This window comes from Kogia breviceps, chromosome 2 (assembly GCF_026419965.1).
Source record: "Kogia breviceps isolate mKogBre1 chromosome 2, mKogBre1 haplotype 1, whole genome shotgun sequence".
In the NCBI taxonomy this organism is placed as follows: domain Eukaryota; kingdom Metazoa; phylum Chordata; class Mammalia; order Artiodactyla; family Physeteridae; genus Kogia; species Kogia breviceps.
Window position 1 is genome coordinate 16,134,079 of NC_081311.1, and position 20,282 is coordinate 16,154,360.

At 46.3% G+C, this 20,282-nt stretch overlaps 1 protein-coding gene across 10 annotated transcripts in view; it reads left to right on the forward strand.

Moving 5' to 3' along the window:
• AFAP1L2 (actin filament associated protein 1 like 2) overlaps positions 1-11,671 on the forward strand; it is a 100,072-nt gene extending 88,401 nt beyond the window's left edge. For 3 of the 10 annotated variants that reach the window (XM_067024586.1, XM_067024582.1, XM_067024588.1), the window contains 9 exons: positions 873-1,084; positions 3,201-3,346; positions 4,199-4,310; positions 6,751-6,990; positions 7,074-7,248; positions 7,543-7,698; positions 9,131-9,345; positions 9,469-9,591; positions 10,470-11,668. In XM_067024586.1, coding sequence (XP_066880687.1) covers positions 873-1,084; positions 3,201-3,346; positions 4,199-4,310; positions 6,751-6,990; positions 7,074-7,248; positions 7,543-7,698; positions 9,131-9,345; positions 9,469-9,591; positions 10,470-10,496 — 1,406 coding nt within the window. In that variant the 3' untranslated portion in view covers positions 10,497-11,668. Of the gene's footprint in view, positions 1-872; positions 1,085-3,200; positions 3,347-4,198; positions 4,311-6,750; positions 6,991-7,073; positions 7,249-7,542; positions 7,699-9,130; positions 9,346-9,468; positions 9,592-10,469 lie in introns of all 10 variants that reach the window. The other 7 variants (XM_059054364.2, XM_067024585.1, XM_067024587.1 and 4 more) reach the window with 4 other exon arrangements.
• Positions 11,672-20,282: the final 8,611 nt, after the last annotated feature.

The window sequence follows — 20,282 nt, forward strand, 5'->3', positions numbered from 1 at the left end:
GGGTAGGACCCAGGAGGGCCAGTCACCTCTGGGAGGACGTGGAGGAGCTGGCCGAGGGGAGGAGGCCTTTGCAGGCTGAGACCCAGCGACCGGGGATGGCAAGGTGTCAGGGGAGCTGAGGGAACTAAGGCTGTGGAGGTGAGGGGATGGCACCTGCGGCCAGGACACCCTGGCTGGGGCGAGCTTCCTGCAGGTGGCCTGGGCCGGCAGGGGCGGGGGAAGGGCTGCTGCAGGGCAGGGGCGTGGAGCCGGGAGACAAGGAGGCCAGGGTGGGGGTGCCAGCCTCGGTCCTGCACACACACACACACGCACAGACACACGCACACACAGATGCACACGCAGACACGTACACATACACAAACGCGTACATGCAGGCGCACACAGACGTGCGCACACGCACACATGCACACATACGCGTGCGCACACATACTCGCACACACACGCGTACACATACACAAACGCGCGTACACATGCACATGCACGCGTGCACACAGACCTGCGCAGACATGCATGCGCGCACACACGTGCACACAGACATGCACGCATACACACGCACGCACGCGCACACAGACACACACACACTGCCTGGTCTAGGCCAAGGCACGACTCACTTTCCTCCGGACAGGCCTTTTGCAAAACCCAGTAGCATGGCGGTGCCCATCTTCAAAGGATCTAACAGCTAACACAAAGGAGAATTCACAGCCTCTACGAGGCTACGAGGCTACGAGGCAAGAAAGTCTCTTGGGCAAAGCATGGCAAGCCTTGGAGCTGAGATCTGGAGCCTCTCCAGGGGTCCGGGGGCAAGGGCGGCCCTCAGCCACCCACCCGCCCTGAAGCCGCGTTCCAACCCCCCCCCCCCCCCCCCCCCGCAGGTTACCTGAACGTGCTGGTGAACGGCCAGTGGAAGTCGCGCTGGTGCTCCGTCAGGGACAGTCACCTGTACTTCTACCAGGACCGGAACCGCAGCAAGGCGGCCCAGCAGCCCCTCAGCCTGGTGGGCTGTGAGGTGGTGCCGGACCCGAGCCCTGACCACCTCTACTCCTTCCGCATCCTCCACGATGGCGAGGGCCTGGCCAAGCTCGAGGTACCGCTGGCCCTTTGGCTGGGTGGGCGTTTGGAGAGGCACGGCCAGGGCAGAGATCGTGGTCACGGCTGTCTGCCGCAGGTCCTGAGGACCGCAGTCCTACAATGGGAGAGTCAACTTAGCCACCCTTTATTTTTACTTCCTTTGCCTGAGATTGTTTGCATTTAAAAAAAATTTCCATTCCCTTTCTGACCTCAGGGTGGTTGTGTTATAGGAACGGGGCAGTGAGCTATTTCCTGCACTTAGGGCAGGAGGAGTATTTATAACTCCCTGAGCTGCTGGAAGAACTTTCCGGGGACTCAAGGCGAGTTTGTGATCTCGTTTGTGTATCACCAGATGGGGGTCAGTACATAAAAATGCTGACTGTTGGGGGAGAATAATAAGGTTTGTGACACAGTTACATTATTCCCACTCCCCATTCTCTGTTCGATGTTACGTTACATTTACAAAAATAAGAGGTGACCTAATGCCTTGCAATGAGCCGGGCAGGCCTGAGCCAGAGGGCTTTACAGGCACTTAAGCACACACCCCAGTTCACCCCTGTTCACCTAGTCCTGTATCCAGGGGTCCTCATCCAGATTTTGCTCCAATACTGCCCTCTGGTGGCTAAAAGATCCACATCCCAATTGCTTCCCAGGGACAAGCTCGTCTTCATTCCTGCATCCATCCATCCTGTTGACAGATACCTATTCAGCACAGTGACAGGGTGAACAAGACAGACTCCCTGTCGTGGAACTTACGTGCTAGTACGAGAGTGAGAGATTATTCAGTGGTTGCCCAACTGATTACTTAGTAATCACTCAGCAGTGGGGCAGGCGCTATGAATAGGTAGGAAAGTTTGCGTGCTGGGCGGATGGGGGCTGGTGTAGGGAGAGCCCGTGGGACAGGGTGGGGAGGGAAGCGGGGGCTGATCCTAAGAGCGGTGGGAGACCCTAAAGTGTTTCAAAGGAGGATGGCGTGTTCAGATTTGGACTCCAAGATTCTTCCTCCAGCTGCTGGGTGGGGGATGGAGGAAAGACAGGAAGGGATAAAATGAGACCCTTCAGGAAGCTGTTACCATCGCCCAGGGCAGGGAGGGTGGTAGCAGGAACTAGAGGCAGCCCGTGAAAAGCTGTATTGAGAAATCCACTTGAAAATGAGTGGGGAAAGGAAACCAGCTAAATGTCAAATTGCACTTTTAGCTGCCCCTCTGATTGCGAGAAAAGAGCAATAAGGTGGCAGAGCTGTGTTGTGTAATGACAGCACGGTGACTGGTTTTTTTGCGGTACGCGGGCCTCTCACTGTCGTGGCCTCTCCCGTCGCGGAGCACAGGCTCCAGACGCGCAGGCGCAGCGGCCATGGCTCACGGGCCCAGCCGCTCCGCGGCATGTGGGATCCTCCCGGACCGGGGCACGAACCCGTGTGCCCTGCATCGGCAGGCGGACTCTCAACCACTGCGCCACCAGGGAAGCCCATGGTGACTCTTTTTCTTCATGAAAGTAAACCTGTAGTATTTACAGAATTTCCAGTTCTTTCTCATTATGAAGCCCAGAAACCCTGTTGACATTTTAAAAGAAATACTCAATGTAATACATATTTGATTAGAATGCATTGTCCCCTGGAGAAAATCAGGCATCAACTTCACTGGAATTTAGTTCACAATTTGTCGGAGCCAGCTGACCTGGTGGTGTAACGTGTATAAGACATCTTGACTATTGAAACCATAAACAAAAATAAATTTGAATTTTGTTATTTCTTAGGGATCCAGGTAGTCTTGTGTAAATGGATTAGGGTTGTAAACTGAAATGTGATCGTTCATCAAATAGAGGTGTCGACCTAAAATACAGACATTTTAATAGTCCTCTCCCAGTCCCTTAGCCTTCCAGAAATACATGTTTATAAACGTCACATGGGATACTTGGGACAAATGTCCACAGCATCATTGAGGTGGCACCAGGGTGTCACCAGTAGCAGGAAAAATCATTTGGGGTCCCTGGGGGATGGGATATGCTAGTGAAAATGAAAAGCATGGCCCCAGGGCTCTCAGAGGCCTCGCCCGGGGTGGGCATCAGGGCAGGGGTGGGGCACCAGGCAGCACACTCCAGCCCTGCTCATGTCCCTCTCGGCCTCCTCCCAGGCCAAGTCTTCCGAGGAAATGGGCCATTGGCTAGGCCTCCTGCTCTCTGAGTCGGGCTCCAAGACAGACCCAGAAGAATTCACTTACGACTATGTTGATGCCGATAGGGTTTCCTGTATCGTAAGCGCCGCCAAAACCTCTCTGCTGTGAGTATTAAGGGGCCTCCTGCTTTGCACCCTCCCACTCCCAGCCATGCTTCTAGACTGAGGCCCAGGCTGGCCTCTAGTGGTCAGTCGAGTAGGGTGGCAGCTGGGAACTCAGGGTGGGCCCTGTTCTACCCAGCAGCAGGCAGGCCAGGGCCAGGGAGCAGCCCTGCAGGAGGCCCAGCAAAGAGCTGAGCCAGGCCTCTGGCCTGGGGGCAGCCACAGCATCCCCGGCTCTCATAAGACGCTATCCAGCTCTTGAAGGCAGAGTTGGCGCCTTTCCTGCCCTTCTGCTTTCCTTACTGTGAAGGCAGCGCTTTCCCATGGCTCCATCGTTGGGTCCCAGCACACCCCAGAATAAGCAGGGCAGGGGTGGTACTTCTGCTTCCTAGATGAGCAAACTGGGACTTGGGGAGAAGTGGTCCTGGGTCGGGGGGTAGAAGTAGCATAGGTAGAAGCCGGCTGAGCCAAAATGGGGGAAGGCATCTGGTCTGTGCTGGCCAAGTGTCTTGTGAAGATGAAGCGAGAAAGGATTTTGTTGTTGTTGGAAGGATATCCTGAAAAGGAGAAATCAGGGCGAGAAGATGGCAAAAGGATTCCAAGAGGGAGGGGTACCGGGCGAGGGAAGTTTTTTTTTCGGGAAGTTTGGAACCAGGAGTTCTAGTAAGAAGGCCCTGGGGAGAGAGGGAGGGGATACCCCTAAATAAATGAATTTGTTTTAAAATGAGGTCACAGCTAGTCCCCAGGCCTCCTGCACAGCCCACAGATTTCTCTGCACCTCTCATTGTTATGAATCCTTTGAGACTGGTGGCTTTTACCACCCTGTCCTTAATCCTCTTTCGCTGTGTCTTCCAGACTGATGCAGAGAAAGTTCTCAGAGCCGAACACTTACATTGACGGCCTGCCCAGCCAGGATCACCAGGAGCTGCTGTATGATGACGTGGAGGTGTCGGAGCTGACGGCTGTGGTGAGGACGCCGGCTGGGCTGCAGCCTGGGGCTGCCTATCCTCTTCCTGCCAAATCTCAATGCCTCGACGCCAGAGATCGTTAGATGGGCCCTAAGAGGGATGGACTCCAGGTCACCCTCAGGGCTATCAGTGCAGAAACTGAGGCGCAACGAGGTCGTATTTTGTAGCGGTGCCATCTGCCTGGCTTGGGGACTTGTCTAGATAAAACAGCTGGTGAACCACCCTGGTCAGTGCCAGGGGTGTGGGGTGTGGCGGTGGGATAGGGAGCAGCAACACCATTAGCCTTTTTAAAAAATTGAAGTATAGCTGATTTGCATATTAGTTTCAGGTTTACAGCACAGTGAGTCAGTATTTTTATAGATTATATGCCATTAAAAGTTATCACAGGGCTTCCCTGGTGGCGCAGTGGTTGAGAGTCCGCCTGCCGATGCAGGGGACACGGGTTCGTGCCCCGGTCCGGGAAGATCCCACATGCCGCGGAGAGGCTAGGCCCGTGAGCCATGGCCGCTGAGCCTGTACGTCCGGAGCCTGTGCTCCGCAACGGGAGAGGCCACGGCAGTGAGAGGCCCGCGTACCACACACACACACACACACACACACAAAAGTTATTACAAAATAATGGCTGTAATTTCCTGTGCTGTACAATATATCCGTGTTGCTTATCAACATAGCAGTTCTGTATCTCTTTTATACATAGCAGTTTGTATCTCTTAATCCCATACCCCTATCTTGCCCTTCCCACCTATCCTCTCCCCACTGGTAGCCACTAGTTCTCTATATCTGTGAATCTGTTTGTTTTGCTATATTCATTTGTTTATATTATTTTTTAGATTCCACATACAAGTGGTATCATACAGTATTTGTCTTTCTCTGACTTATTTCACTAAGCATAATATTCTCTAGGTTCATCCATATTGCTGCAAATAGCAGAATTCTATCCTTTTTTATGGTTGAGTAATATTCCCTGTGTGTGTGTGCATGTGCATATACACGCACACATATATAATACATACATACATCTTCTTTATCCATTCATCTGTTGGACACTAGGGTTGCTTCCATATCTTGGCTACTGTAAATAGTGCTGCTATGAACACTGAGGTGTGTATAGCTTTCCAAATTAGTGCTTTTGCTTTTTCTGGATATATAACAAGCAGTGGAATTGCTGGATCAGATGGTAGTTCTATTTTACTGTTTTGAGGAACCTCTGTACTATTTTCCATAGTGGCCACACCAGTTTACATTCCCACCGACAGTGCACAAGGGTTCCCTTTTCTCCACATCCTCGCCAACATCTGTTATTTATAGGCTTTTGAAGACAGCCATTCTGACAGGTGTGAGGTGGTATCTTGTGGTGGTTTTGATTCGCATTTCTCTAATAATTAGCGATATTGAGCGGTTTTTTCATGCGCCTATGAGCCATCTGTAGGTCTTCTTCGGGAAAATGTCTGTTCAGGACTTCTGCCCATTTTTTGATTTGTTTTGCATTATGCGGGCCTCTCACTGTTGTGGCCTCTCCCGTTGCTGAGCACAGGCTCCGGACGCGCAGGCTCAGCGGCCATGGCTCACGGGCCCCGCCACTCCGCGGCACGTGGGGTCTTCCCGGACCGGGGCACGAACCCGTGTCCCCTGCATCGGCAAGAGGACTCTCAACCACTGCGCCACCAGGGAAGCCTGATATTTTTTTTTTATATTGAGTCGTATGAGCTATTTGTATATTTTGGATATTAACCCCTTGTCGGTCATATCATATGCAAATATTTCCTCTGATTCCATAGGCTGTCTTTTCGTTTCATCAGTGGTTTCCTTTGCTGTGCAAGAGCTTGTAAGTTTAGTTAGATCTCATTTGTTTATTTTTCCTTTTATTTCTTTTGCCTTAGGGGACGGATCCAAAAAAATGTCGCTGTGATTTATGTCAAAGAGTGCTCTGCTTATGTTCTCTTCTAGGAGTTTTATGGTTTCAGGTCTTACACTGAGGTCTTTAATGCATTTGAGATTATTTTTGTATATGGTATGAGGAAATGTCCTATCTTATTCTTTTATGTGTAGCTGTCTAGACACCATTAGCCTTTGAGGCTCATAGCTGAGGTGGAATACTCACCCTGACAGCAGGTTTCCTTCACTGGGCATGAGCCTCTGTGCTAAGGGCTTCTGTGGCTTATCTCATTTAATCCCAGCCACCTGATAGCGAGGTACTACTAGTCTCTTCTCTCCAGATGAGGAAGTGAGGTCGGGAAGATGAAGTGCTCTCTCCTGGGTCCCCCAGCTCTTGAACAGCAGACCCAGGCCTTCTAACTCCAGCTCAGCAGGAGGCTCCCTGGGAAGGAGGCCCTGCGAACTCCAGCACAAGGAAGGGGACAGGAGACCTGCGGCAGGGCCCCCTCCAGAGCCCAGGGAGTCGAGGCAGTGGAGAAAGCCCCCTGTCTCTTCCCTATGCAGGGGGAGGCCCCTGAGGAAGCTACTCCTGCGACAGATGCTCCGAGTGAGCCTGACCCCGACCGCGTATACCTGGACCTCACGCCCGTCAAGTCCTTCCTGCACGGCACCGGCGGTGCACAGGCCCGGGCCCCCTCGCCCACGCTGCCCCAGCCGGACCCTCCGGCCAAGGCCCTCCCTGCAGACCTGAACCCCACCCCCGATGAGCCCCTCGTAAAGTCTCCAGAGAACCCCGAGTTGCAGGTACAGGGGTCCCCCAGCAGGTGAGCTGGCCTTACCTTCTGGGGTGCCTCGGCCAGCTGGGTCCTGTTTGCTTTCTCCCAAAGCAGATGCAGCAGGAGAGTCAGGAACCTGAGGAGCCTTCCCTGGGAATCACGGCAGTCAAAATCCAGACTGAACAGCAGAAGATCTCCTTCCCACCGAGCTGCCCTGACACTGTGCCCGTCGCCCCAGCCGGGGCCAGCCCACCTGTGAAAGACAGGTTGAAGGCAACCAACGCAGGTGCCTGTGCTAGATATGAGTTGAAGGTTTTGGAAAGGGCTTGGAGAAGTTAGCCCAATCCCCTCCCTTTCAGATGAGGAAACAGAGGCTCAGAGAGGTGAAGGACTTGCCCAACGTCACACAGCAAAGGAAGGGTGGGCCCCATTTCCTTTTCTGTCTGTGCTAGGCTGGCCTGGCATCCAGCTCTAATGTACTCCCAAAGCCCTGGGTTCCGTCTGAGCCTGTGGAGTGGGGTGGGACAGCCCTCAGGGGCCAGCCTGGCTGACCCGGGGGTTCCCCTCTCTGGGTCTATAGAGATCAAACTTGGCAAGAACAGGACAGAAGCCGAGGTGAGGCGGTACACAGAGGAGAAGGAGAGACTTGAGAAGAAGAAGGTAGAAATCCGGGGGCACCTGGCTCAGCTCCGGAGGGAGAAACGGGAGTTGAAGGAGACCCTGTTGAAGTGTACAGGTAAGGGGCCCGCCAGCAGAGAGGGCCCGCGGAGGGGCCTGGGCTTTCTCGGGGAAGAATCCGGATCTGTGCACCTGGGCTGCAGCCCGTCAGCCTCTGGTGCAGGTGGATGCTCCCTGCAGGGTCCTCCCCTCCAGCCTGTCTGAAGGGTCGCTGTCCTGTACCAGGACGTAGTTGGAAAAGCTGGTCAAAGGAGGAAAGTCTCTAAAAATTGTGTGTAGACCTGAAATGTTTGAGTCTCACTTAAAACAAATGAATAGTTCTTGGCCCATCTTCTAATGCAATGCCAAGGTCTTTTCCTGCCATCTGGGCTGGCTGACGGGAGCCCCGGGCCATGGTTTCCACATTAACCACATCTCTAATGCCTCACCGGGTCTTTTCTTTACAAGCACCTTACGTTTGTGTTCATTTTAAAGAAATCTGAATCCTTGCAGATTACTTTCCACGTCATCCTCATATGATTCTTCAGCCGTTTCCTAGCACCTTGTCTCTCCCAAGACCTTTCGGCAGCATTTGACTTCATTTTCAGAGAGTAACTCTGGGCTCATTTAATATTTAAACTGCAGACTCACACTAAGAAACAGGTTTGGGCTCTCTGGGAAGCTTATAACATGATTGGTGGCGGAGGGTCATGGGGGCACAAAGTGACCCACTGGTTTTCTGTTTTTGTTTTTTAATATTACATCTTTATCGAGAGAGAATTCACAGACCATATGCTAACCCATTTACAGGTGGTTTTCAGTACATTCAGAGTTGTGCAGCCATCACGACAATTTCAGAACACTTTCATCACTCCTTCTCATTAGCAGGCGCTTACGCTCAGGATTCTATATTGAACACATGTGGTACCTACCATCCTTTCCTCTAGCAGCAAGCTCCAAGGATTGCCCCCTCATAAGCTGTCATTTCCTGGTGCTATAGGACCAACCTGAGAACTCCAGGGTGAAGAGGGAAGCATAAAACAGGGCTGAGAAGGTGCCAGGGCTAAGGACCACTGCTCCACTAGGCCCAGGGAAGCAGCCCGCGCCAGAAGGATGGAGGGAACCGTGTGGGGCAGGCTGCAACGGCCCGGCCATCCTCCAAGGGTCATTAATAAAGCTGCTCTGTCCCTCTGGGGTCGCTGTCACAATAGCAGGTATCCAAACAACTGAGAGTCTCTCTACCAGAAAGGACTTAGGACTCAGGTTCGGGCCCTCTTGTGAAGGCAGAGCTCTTCTTCTGGGGCCTCCCCGGCCTTTGTGGAGTGCGGACACAGGACCTGGGCTGGGAGGCCACCCAGAAGCCCAGCCCAGCCCTGAGTGCTGGAGCCACACCTGTGGTCCGGGGCCACTTGGGGTCCTGTTCCGGCAGAGCGTGTGCGACTCCTGCCCCCACCCCCACCCCACCCCCGACTGGTGGGGCTTCTGGCTGAAGGGCTGTTTATTCCCTGCAGCCGACTGGCTTCTCTCTGCAGACAAGGGGGCGGCGGCCAGCCTGGAGGAGAAGCTGAAGGAGGTCGAGGAGGAGTGCCGGGTGGAGGAGCGCAGGCGCGTGGACCTGGAGCTCAGCATCGTGGAGGTGAAGGACAGCCTGAAGAAGGCCGAGGCCGGGCCCGTGACGCTGGGCACGACTGTAGACACCACCCACCTGGAGAACGTGAGCCCCCGGGTGAGTTCGGGAGCCGTGTTCCTCTGAGCTGCTTGCAGGGCCTCCTGGACTGGGCTTGGGGGCTGGGGCTGGGTCACCCCTCCCCGCCCTGAACTCAGCCCTCCCTCTCTCCCGTCACCACAGCCCAAAGCTGCCACCCCGACTCCTGCCCCGGACTGCACCCCAGTCAACTCCGCAACTGCGCTCAAGAACAGGCCTCTGTCGGTCATGGTCACGGGCAAAGGCACCGTCCTCCAGAAAGCCAAGGTAAGCGGTCATTCCCGGCCTCCTTCAGGGCCACGGGTGGACAGCAGCACTGTTACTATGGTGGGGGCCCCCTTCTGATGCAGGTGGCACTTTCCTGCTTCGCGTGAGGGCTCTGCTCTCGGCAGGGGCTGGGGCTTTGCCGTGTCTTTGGCACTGACCAGCCGGAAAGGTGCTTGCGCTTTGTTCAGGGTCCTTACGAGCTGGCCTGAGGGCGCGTGAACCCCTGCACTGCCCATCACGTGATTAGCAATGGAGTCCGGGGCAGAGCTGCAGTTCAGACACAGGCTGGGGCTGGATACTTTTCCAATTAAAAAAACACCTCAGTGACTCTGAAGGACTTCTGCCGTGAAAACTAAGGAAGCAGATTCAGACAGGTGACGGATTTGCTTAAAGCCATCCGGCCAGCTGGTGGCAAGGGCTCAGGAAGGTGTAAACAGGGAGCAGATGCCCACTGCCGGGGTTTTCCCTGGGGGCTAGACAAAAAGTGTTAGGAATCCTTGACTCATTTATACAGTAAAGAGCAAGCCTAGAGCTGCCTGTGTTTTTGGCAAACTCTGCTCCTTATTTTTATCCTGCTTATTACCTGCAGGAGATATTTTGAGGCACCTGCACCAATGACTAAGTATTAAATCCATGCAAGCACATGAGCCACTGCCACCTCACTGCCATGGCAGACATCACTCACCTCCCTCTCTGCTGCTCCATGGCCTCAGAAGTCTCTGAACACGTGCTCCAAGCACTGGGGGACACACAGGGGTTGAGCCTTACTTAATTGGCATCTCTATTCCTAGCTTCTTCTAGGAATATGGAGGTTGGCTACAGAGGATAACTAACTTTCTTCTTTTGGGGGGGATGCTGGTGTTTGAATGGTACCCTAGGAATGGGAGAAGAAAGGAGCAAGTTAGGAAACCAACTTCATCTAGAGACTCCTGTCAATATGGACCTTGGTGACAATCCTGCTTCGTTACAGTCTTCGTTAAAGCAGCAACTCTGTAAAAGGGTGAGTCTGTTTACGAGAAAAAGGAAGGACTGGGGTTCTATGAATGGAAAACTTCAGCTAAGAGGAGGCTCTGTCCCTTTGCAGAGCCAAAGGAAATAATACGACAGCAACAAAAAAGACATTTTTGGAGATCTAAGTCTATTGGTTGTAAACATTACATTGCTGTATTTAGGGGTATTCTGTGTTTCTTCCTGGAAGTTTTCAGCAATTGCTTTATCAAGCTTTTTAAGTGAAAAGATTCTGATGTGGAGACTTTGGTGGAAGAGAAATTAAGGTAGCAGGGTGCTGTCCCACTGATCACATGGCTTTGGTGATTGAGAAGGTCTAAACTCCTGTCATCTCCTGATTCTTAGCAGTGTCAGGGGTTAAACTGTCCTTGTCTTCAACTGTGTACAACCATCTATGGTTTTTTGAGAAATGGTAACGGGGAAAACATTTGGGACCAAGCTGAGGCACTGTTCCCGGTAAATTAAGGACTTTTTTCAGGCTGAAGCAGGCCAGAACCAATTGCTTTTAAATAAAATTTTAAGTGATGCTGTATTACATAGAAAAAACAATGTTTCAAATCCTGTAATTTAGAACAGTGAAAAGTGTCTTTTGAGATTTAACTGACATTTTACATTACCATAGAAACAAGATTACCCTGTGTTTACAGATTCGGTCCTGTGGTGAGGCGATTTTTAAGAGAAGAGTTATTTAATATAATGTTCTCTTCGTCCCTGTTTTTTAAAGTTGTGCTCGATGTCCAGGCCCTTTCCAAGAAAAAGGGCAAATTTTGTTTCTGGTGGTCTCTTCTCTTAAAATTGGCAGTGCCTTTCTTTGTGTTTCCCGTTCTTCTCTTCTGATGGCATTGGTTAACACAGGTTGGAACATTTCACCTATCATCTCTCAGCCTCATTTCTGGGGGTTCTGAATCAGAGTTCTTTAACACTGGTTCCTGAGAACTAAAGGTCTTTTGAGTCTTATTGTCTTTCTAATCCCAGGGCATTTATTTCCTTTGTCATAAACACTTGGTGTCCCAAGTGGTGAGTTAGTGTTTTTTTTTGTTTTTTTTTTAATAAAATGTTAATTGTATTTTGGATTTTTTTTGTATTTCATGAAACGACATGGGGCAAGGCCTGGTAGACTTCTACTTCAAGGGAGGAAACATCATGGTTATTTATGCACTGAACTTCACACTATGTGCAGTAAAAACTGGTAGAACTACAAGGTGGGATCTTAGCAGGAGACTTTAAGCCTCCTTAAATCAAGTAGCACAGGTAAGGCTGAAAGAAGATTTTAATAGTAAAATTAACACAAGGGAAACAGCAGATCATACATAAGTGACTGAAAATCAGTACTCCTAGAAATTAAACACACTCCTAAGTAACTCTTGGGGGGAAAAAAGGTACCAATACTTGGAAAGTTGCCTTAGTAGTAATAATTAAGAAAGTTTATAGCATTATCATGCTGGTTTTAAAAATGACAAAACTAAATTTCTGGCTCATTGGAAAGGCAAATACAATAAAAAGCCTAGGGCAGTATTAAATGGCAGAACTGAAGAGGAGGCCTTAAGTACAGATACTGACAAGACTTTTTAAATTACAAGAAAACTCTATGAATATAGCAGCTTGAAAGTTTGAGGACTATATATTTTTCATTTTAGAAAGTTAGATTTTTGTATCAGAGCTATGCTAACACAGTGCAAAAGAAAAACAATCTCATTTTTGAACAGATGAAAAAAAGCTTTAAAATATTGGCAAATGAAATTCAACAGTGCTTAAAGAATCAGGTATTGCGACCAGACAGCATTCATCCAAGAAATCAAAGGTGGTTCAACAACTGAAAATATACTAATGGGTAATTTATCATATTAACTGATTAAAAACATCTTCTGAAAGGAAGCAGAAAAGCAAACCACAAATCTCAACACTCCTAATAAACACTCTTTGTAAGCTAGGACTAGAAGTAAACATTCCTTATCAAGTAATCCTCAGAAAATAACATATAATGATGAAAAAGTCCCTTCAAGCCAAGAATCAGATGCATGCTGTTACCACTACTTTTTAAAACATTATTCTGAACGTTCTAGACAATGCAAGGTGACAAGAAAAAGCAGTATAAGATTTCAAAAGGAAGAGACAAACCTGTTATTGTAAATGCTGTCTTTCTAAAAAAGCAAGAGAATCAAATAATCAACGATTAGAACTAGAACATTTAGCAAGTTGGCTGGAATAAGGATCATTTGGAGAAAATAAAAGATTTATGATCTATCTGCAGTGTTTAAGTTTTTCCAAGGAGAACACATTTATATATTACATGTGCAATTAAAAGCCAATTTATTTTAAAAGAAAGAAAAAGGGTTGGTTGGGAAAACATCACTTAAGGCCATCTTGTTAGGAATTCCCTCTGCCGCTACTGGGACCCCAAAAGGGTTGAACTCTTCACACCTTCACTAGAAAAGGTAAAGTTTCAAGGGCTGGGACCTAAAAATAGAAACAGTAAATAAAGCCTTTGATATGTAAGCCCAGGGACCACAGTTTCATGGGGTTTTTTAAGTCCAATTTAAATGGGGGAAGATGGTGGAAGAGTAAGACGCGGGGATCACCTTCCTCCTCACAGAGACATCAGAAATACATCTACACGTGGAACTTCTCCTATAGAACACCCACCGAACGCTGGCAGAAGACCTCAGACCTCCCAAAAGCCGTGTGGATTAAAGGCTCTTGGCACTCCAGCCAGGTGTCAAGGCTGTGTCTCTGAGGTGGGAGAACTAACCTCAGGACACTGGTCCACAAGAGACCTCCCAGCTCCAAGTAATATCAAATGGCGAAAATCTCCCAGAGATCTCCATCTCAACACCAAGACCCAGCTTCACTCAAGGACCAGCAACGAACAGTGCTGAACACCCTATACCCAACAAAGAGCGAGACAGGTCTACAGCCCCATCCATTAGCAGAGAGGCTGCCTAGAATCACAGTAAGGCTACTGACATCCCCATACACACCACCAGACGTGGACCTGCCCACCAGGGAGATGGGATCCAGCCTCATCCACCAGAACAGGGGCACTGGTCCCCCTGACCAGGAAACCTGCTCAACCCACTGAACCAACCTCAGCCACTGGGGACAGCCACCAAAAATAGATAGAACTACGAACCTGCAGCCTGCAAAAGGGAGACCCCAAACACAGTAAGATAAGCAAAATGAGAAGACAGAAAAACACACAGCAAATGAAGGAACAAGATAAAAACACACCAGACCTAACAAATGAAGAGGTAATAGCCAGTCTACCTGAAAGAGAATTTAGAATAATGATGGTGAAGATGATGCAAAATCTTGGAAATAGAATAGACAAATTGCAAGAAACAGTTAACAAGGACCTAGAAGAAATAAAGAGGAAGCTAGTAACAATGAGCAACACAATAAATGAAATGAAAAATACTCTAGACGGGATCAGTAGCAGAATAACTGAGGCAGAAGGACGGATAAGTGACCTGGAAGATAAAATAGTGGAAATAACTACTGCAGAGCAGAAGAAAGAAAAAAGAATGAAAAGAACTGAGGACAGTCTCAGAGACCTCTGGGACAACATTAAATGCACCAACATTCGAATTATAGGGGTCCCAGAAGAAGAAGAGAAAAAGAAAGGGACTGAGAAAATATTTGAAGAGATTATAGTTGAAAACTTCCCTAATATAGGAAAGGAAATAGTCAACCAAGTCCAGGAAGCACAGAGAGTCCCATACAGGATAAACCCAAGGATAAACACGCCGAGACACCTAATAATCAAACTGTCAAAAATTAAATACAAAGAAAACATATTAAAAGCAGCAAGGGAAAAACAACAAATAACACATAAGGGAATCCCCATAAGGCTAACATCTGATCTTTCAGCAGAAACTCTACAAGCCAGAAGGGAGTGGCAGGACATATTTAAAGTGATGAAGGAAAAAAACCTACAACCAAGATTACTCTACCCAGCAAGGATCTCACTCAGATTTGATGGAGAAATTAAAACCTTTACAGACAAGCAAAAGCTGAGAGAGTTCAGCACCACCAAACCAGCTTTACAACAAATGCTAAAGGAACCTCTCTAAGCAAGAAACATAAGAGAAGGAAAAGACCTACAAGGACAACCCGAAACAATTAAGTAAATGGTAATAGGAACGCACTTATCAATAATTACCTTAAATGTAAATGGACTAAATGCTCCCACCAAAAGACACAGACTGGCTGAATGGATACAAAAACAGGACCCATATATATGCTGTCTACAAGAGACCCACTTCAGACCTAGGGACACTTACAGGCTGAAAGTGAGGGGATGGAAAAAGATATTCCATGCAAATGGAAATCAGAAGAAAGCTGGAGTAGCAATTCTCATATCAGACAAAATAGACTTTAAAATAAAAACTATTACAAGAGACAAAGAAGGACACTACATAATGATCAAGGGATCGATCCATGAAGAAGATATAACAATTGTAAATATTTATGCACCCAACATAGGCGCACCTCAATACATAAAGCAAATACTAACAGCCATAAAAGGGGAAATCGACAGTAACACAATCATAGTAGGGGACTTTAACACCCCACTGTCACCAATGGACAGATCATCCAAAATGAAAATAAATAAAGAAACACAAGCTTTAAATGATACATTATACAAGATGGATTTACTTGATATTTATAGGACATTCCATCCAAAAAACAACAGAATACACATTTTTTTCAAGTGCCCATGGAACATTCTCCAGGATAGATCATATCTTGGGTCACAAATCTAGCCTTGGCAAATTTAAGAAAATTGAAATCGTATCAAGTATCTTTTCTGACCACAACGCTATGAGACTAGATATCAATTACAGGAAAAGATCTGTAAAAAATACAAACCCATGGAGGCTACACAATACACTACTTAATAACGAAGTGATCACTGAAGAAATCAAAGAGGAAATCAAAAAGTACTTAGAAACAAATGACAATGGAGACACGACGACCCAAAACCTATGGGATACAGCAAAAGCAATTCTAAGAGGGAAGTTTATAGCAATACAATCATACCTTAAGAAACAAGAAGCATCTCGAATAAACAACTTAACTTTGCACCTAAAGCAATTAGAGAAGGAAGAACAAAAAAACCCCAAATTTAGCAGAAGGAAAGAAATCATAAAGATCAGATCAGAAATAAATGAAAAAGAAATGAAGGAAACAATAGCAAAGATCAATAAAAGTAAAAGCTGGTTCTTTGAGAAGATAAATAAAATTGATAAACCATTAGCCAGACTCATCAAGAAAAAAAGGGAGAAGACTCAAATCAATAGAATTAGAAATGAAAAAGGAGATGTAACAACTGACTCTGAAGAAATACAAGAGATTATTAGAGATTATTACAAGCAACTCTATGCCAATAAAAAGGACAACCTGGAAGAAATGGACAAATTCTTAGAAATGCACAACCTGCCAAGACTGAACCAGGAAGAAATAGAAAATATGAACAGACCAATCACAAGCACTGAAATTGAAACTGTGATTCAAAATCTTCCAACAAACAAAAGCCCAGGACCAGATGGCTTCACAGGCGAATTCTATCAAACATTTAGAGAAGAGCTAACACCTATCCTTCTCAAACTCTTCCAAAAGATAGCAGAGGGAGGAACACTCCCAAACTCATTCTATGAGGCCACCATCACCCTGATACCAAAACCAGACAAAGACGTCACAAAGAAAGAAAACTATAGGCCAATATCACTGATGAACATAGATGCAAAAATCCTCAACAAAATACTAGCAAACAGAATCCAACAGCACATTAAAAGGATCATACACCATGATCAAGTGGGGTTTATTCCAGGAATGCAAGGATTCTTCAATATATGCAAATCAATCAACGTGATACACCATATCAACAAACTGAAGGAGAAAAACCATATGATCATCTCAATAGATGCAGAGAAAGCTTTTGACAAAATTCAATACCCATTTATGATAAAAACCCTGCAGAAAGTAGGCATAGAGGGAACTTTCCTCAATATAATAAAGGCAATATATGACAAACCCACAGCCAGCATTGTTCTCAATGGTGAAAAACTGAAACCATTTCCACTAAGATCAGGAACAAGACAAGGTTGCCCACTCTCACCACTCTTATTCAACCTAGTTTTGGAAGTTCTAGCCACAGCAATTAGAGAAAATAAAGAAATAAAAGGAATCCAAATAGGAAAAGAAGAAGTAAAGCTGTCACTGTTTGCAGATGACATGATACTATACATAGAGAATCCTAAGGATGCTACCAGAAAACTACTAGAACTAATCAATGAATTTGGTAAAGTAGCAGGATACAAAGTTAATGCACAGAAATCTCTGGCATTCTTATACACTAATGATGAAAAAATCTGAGAATGAAATTAAGAAAACACTCCCATTTACCATTGCAACAAAAAGAATAAAATATCTAGGAATAAACCTACCTAAGGAGACAAAAGACTTGCATGCAGAAAACTATAAGACACTGATGAAAGAAATTAAAGATGATACAAATAGGTGGAGAAATAGACCATGTTCTTGGGTTGGAAGAATCAACATAGTGAAAATGACTCTATTACCCAAAGCAATCTACAGATTCAATGCAATCCCTATCAAATTACCACTGGCATTTTTTACAGAACTAGAACAAAGAATTTCACAATTTGTATGGAAACACAAAAGACCCCGAATAGCCAAAGCAATCTTGAGAACGAAAAATGGAGCTGGAGGAATCAGGCTCCCTGACTTCAGACTATACTACAAGGCCACAGTAATCAAGACAGTATGGTACTGGCACAAAAACAGAAATATAGATCAATGGAACAGGATAGAAAGCCCAGAGATAAACCCACACACATATGGTCACCTTATCTTTGATAAAGGAGGGAAGGAAACACAGTGGAGAAAAGACAGCCTCTTCAATAAGTGGTGCTGGGAAAACTGGACAGCTACCTGTAGAAGTATGAAATTAGAACACTCCCTAACACCATACACAAAAATAAACTCAAAATGGGTTAAAGACCTAAATGTAAGGCCAGACACTATCAAACTCTTAGAGGAAAACATACGCAGAACACTCTATGACATCAATCACAGCAAGATCCTTTTTGACCCATCTCCTAGAGAAATGGAAATAAAAACAAAAATAAACAAATGGGATCTAATGAAACTTAAAAGCTTTTGCACAGCAAAGGAAACCATAAACAAGACCAAAAGACAACCCTCAGAATGGGAGAAAATATTTGCAAATGAAGCAACTGACAAAGGATTAATATCCAAAATTTATAAGCAACTCATGCAGCTCAATAACAAAAAAACAAACAACCCAATTCAAAAATGGGCAGAAGAACTAAATAGACATTTCTCCAAAGAAGATATACAGATAGCCAACAAACACATGAAAGAATGCTCAACCTCATTAATCATTAGAGAAATGCAAATCAAAACTACAATGAGATATCATCTCACACCGGCCAGATTGGCCATCATCAAAAACTCTAGAAACAATAAATGCTGGAGAGGGTGTGGAGAAAAGGGAACACTCTTGCACTGTTGGTGGGAATGTAAAATGATACAGCCACTCTGGAGAACAGTATGGAGGTTCCTTAAAAAACTACAAATAGAACTACCATATGACCCAGCAATCCCACTACTGGGCATATACCCTGAGAAAACCATAATTCAAAAAGCGTCATGTACCAAAATGTTTATTGCAGCTCTATTTACGATAGCCAGGACATGGAAGCAACCTAAGTGTTCATCAACAGATGAATGGATAAAGAAGATGTGGCACATATATACAATGGAATATTACTCGGCCATAAAAAGAAATGAAACTGAGTTATTTATAATGAGGTGGATAGACCTGGAGTCTGTCATACAGAGTGAAGTAAGTCAGAAGGATAAAAACAAATACCGTATGCTAACACATATATATGGAATCTAAAAAAAAAAAAATGTCATGAAGAGATTAGTGGTAGGATGGGAATAAAACACAGACCTACTAGAGCATGGACTTGAGGATATGGGGAGGGGGAAGGGTAAGCTGTGACAATGTGAGAGAGTGGCAGGGACATATATACACTACCAAATGTAAAATAGATAGCTAGTGGGAAGCTGCCGCATAGCACAGGGAGTTCACCTCTGTGCTGTGTGACCACCTAGAGGGGTGGGATAGGGAGGGTGGGAGGGAGGGTGACACAAGAGGGAAGAGTTATGGGAACATATGTATATGTATAACTGATTCACTTTGTTGTAAAGGAGAAACTAACACACTATTGTAAAACAGTTATACTCCAATAAAGATGTTAAAAAAAAAAAAAACTACAAATAAATAAATAAATAAATAAATGGGACATCAAAATGTCAGCCCTGAACCAGACAAAAAGCCTACACTACGAAACGATTAAACTACTGTTAATATAAAGACAAGGGGTTCATGTAAAGTCAGACATCACCTGTCAGCACCTGCCAGGTGGACATGTGACCCTGCTCTGATGTCACCTTCTGCCAAGGCAAAAGCAATAATAGGAATGAAAATGTCCCTTGAACGCAAATGACTGTCATGCACAGAGCTCGGCACACAGGACTTTTAAACGTCTAACAGAACCATGGTGATGACCTTTCAAGTACTTTTCTTGCACCAGAAATCCTAAAGTTCTTAAAGCTAAGCAATACTTAAACCAAGGTAGCCTTGAATGTTTGCCTGTAAAACATCACATTAAGGTATTTACCTTAAAAATAAAAACTGTGATAAAGCATTTGGATCTAAATCAGAGATCTACAAAGGCTTCTACCAAAAACCCAACTCCCAACATGACCACCCAGGGGGAGAATTGATTCCTAAATACTGTGGGGTAAGGAAATACCCGGTCACCAGAAAATATTCCAACTAAGCCTCTTTGCCATTTAGGTACAAAAACTCCTGTTAAATAAATAACCGACATTACTTCTTGAAATATTCCTTTCAAAACCAGGTCTAAAAAAAACACCTAAAACCAAGCAGCATAAGATCTACGCCTAAAAAAACAAAACTCCAAGTTTCTTTGTTCTATATTGATTGAGTTTAAGAATTCTACTCCTTTTTGCCTCCAAAGGGCAGAGTAAGACAAGCACTCAAGAAACACCCCGCAGTTAACCCTCCTAAGTAAAGGCTGAGAAGCCCCTCAAAGGGAAGGGAATGCTGCCCAGTGCCCGGGCCCAGCTCACATGGCCCCTCGAGACCAGGGCCATTTGCACACTCAGCCCCTCCCCCAAGGGCAAACAGCTGGTTAATCAGTCACCTTGCAGCGTGGGGCTTTTCCAACTCCCACACGCGGATCCAGTCACCAAAACAAGTCACAAATGCCACTCAAGCCCCTTTTCAAACTAAGAATGAATCCATCTGGGACATCTTAGGAGAAAGATGTGTTTAAAGGTCCACCCTTTGTCTATCTTGAAATGCCATCACGTCAGGGGTCCGATCATCACTGCCTTTTGTTGGGTATCACTGTCCCAACGACTTTCTAACTTAGCGTCTGTTGTGGGAAAAGTGAGCTTCAAACAGGCCATCAAAAGTCTCCAGGTTCCTCTGTTCCTCCTCAGGGGAAAGGTGGCAGATGACACCAGCTCAGCAGCGCTCAACTAGGTCAGCAAAGTAAGTACTTACACCTGAAGAATTTTCAACATCGTCGTTGGGGGGA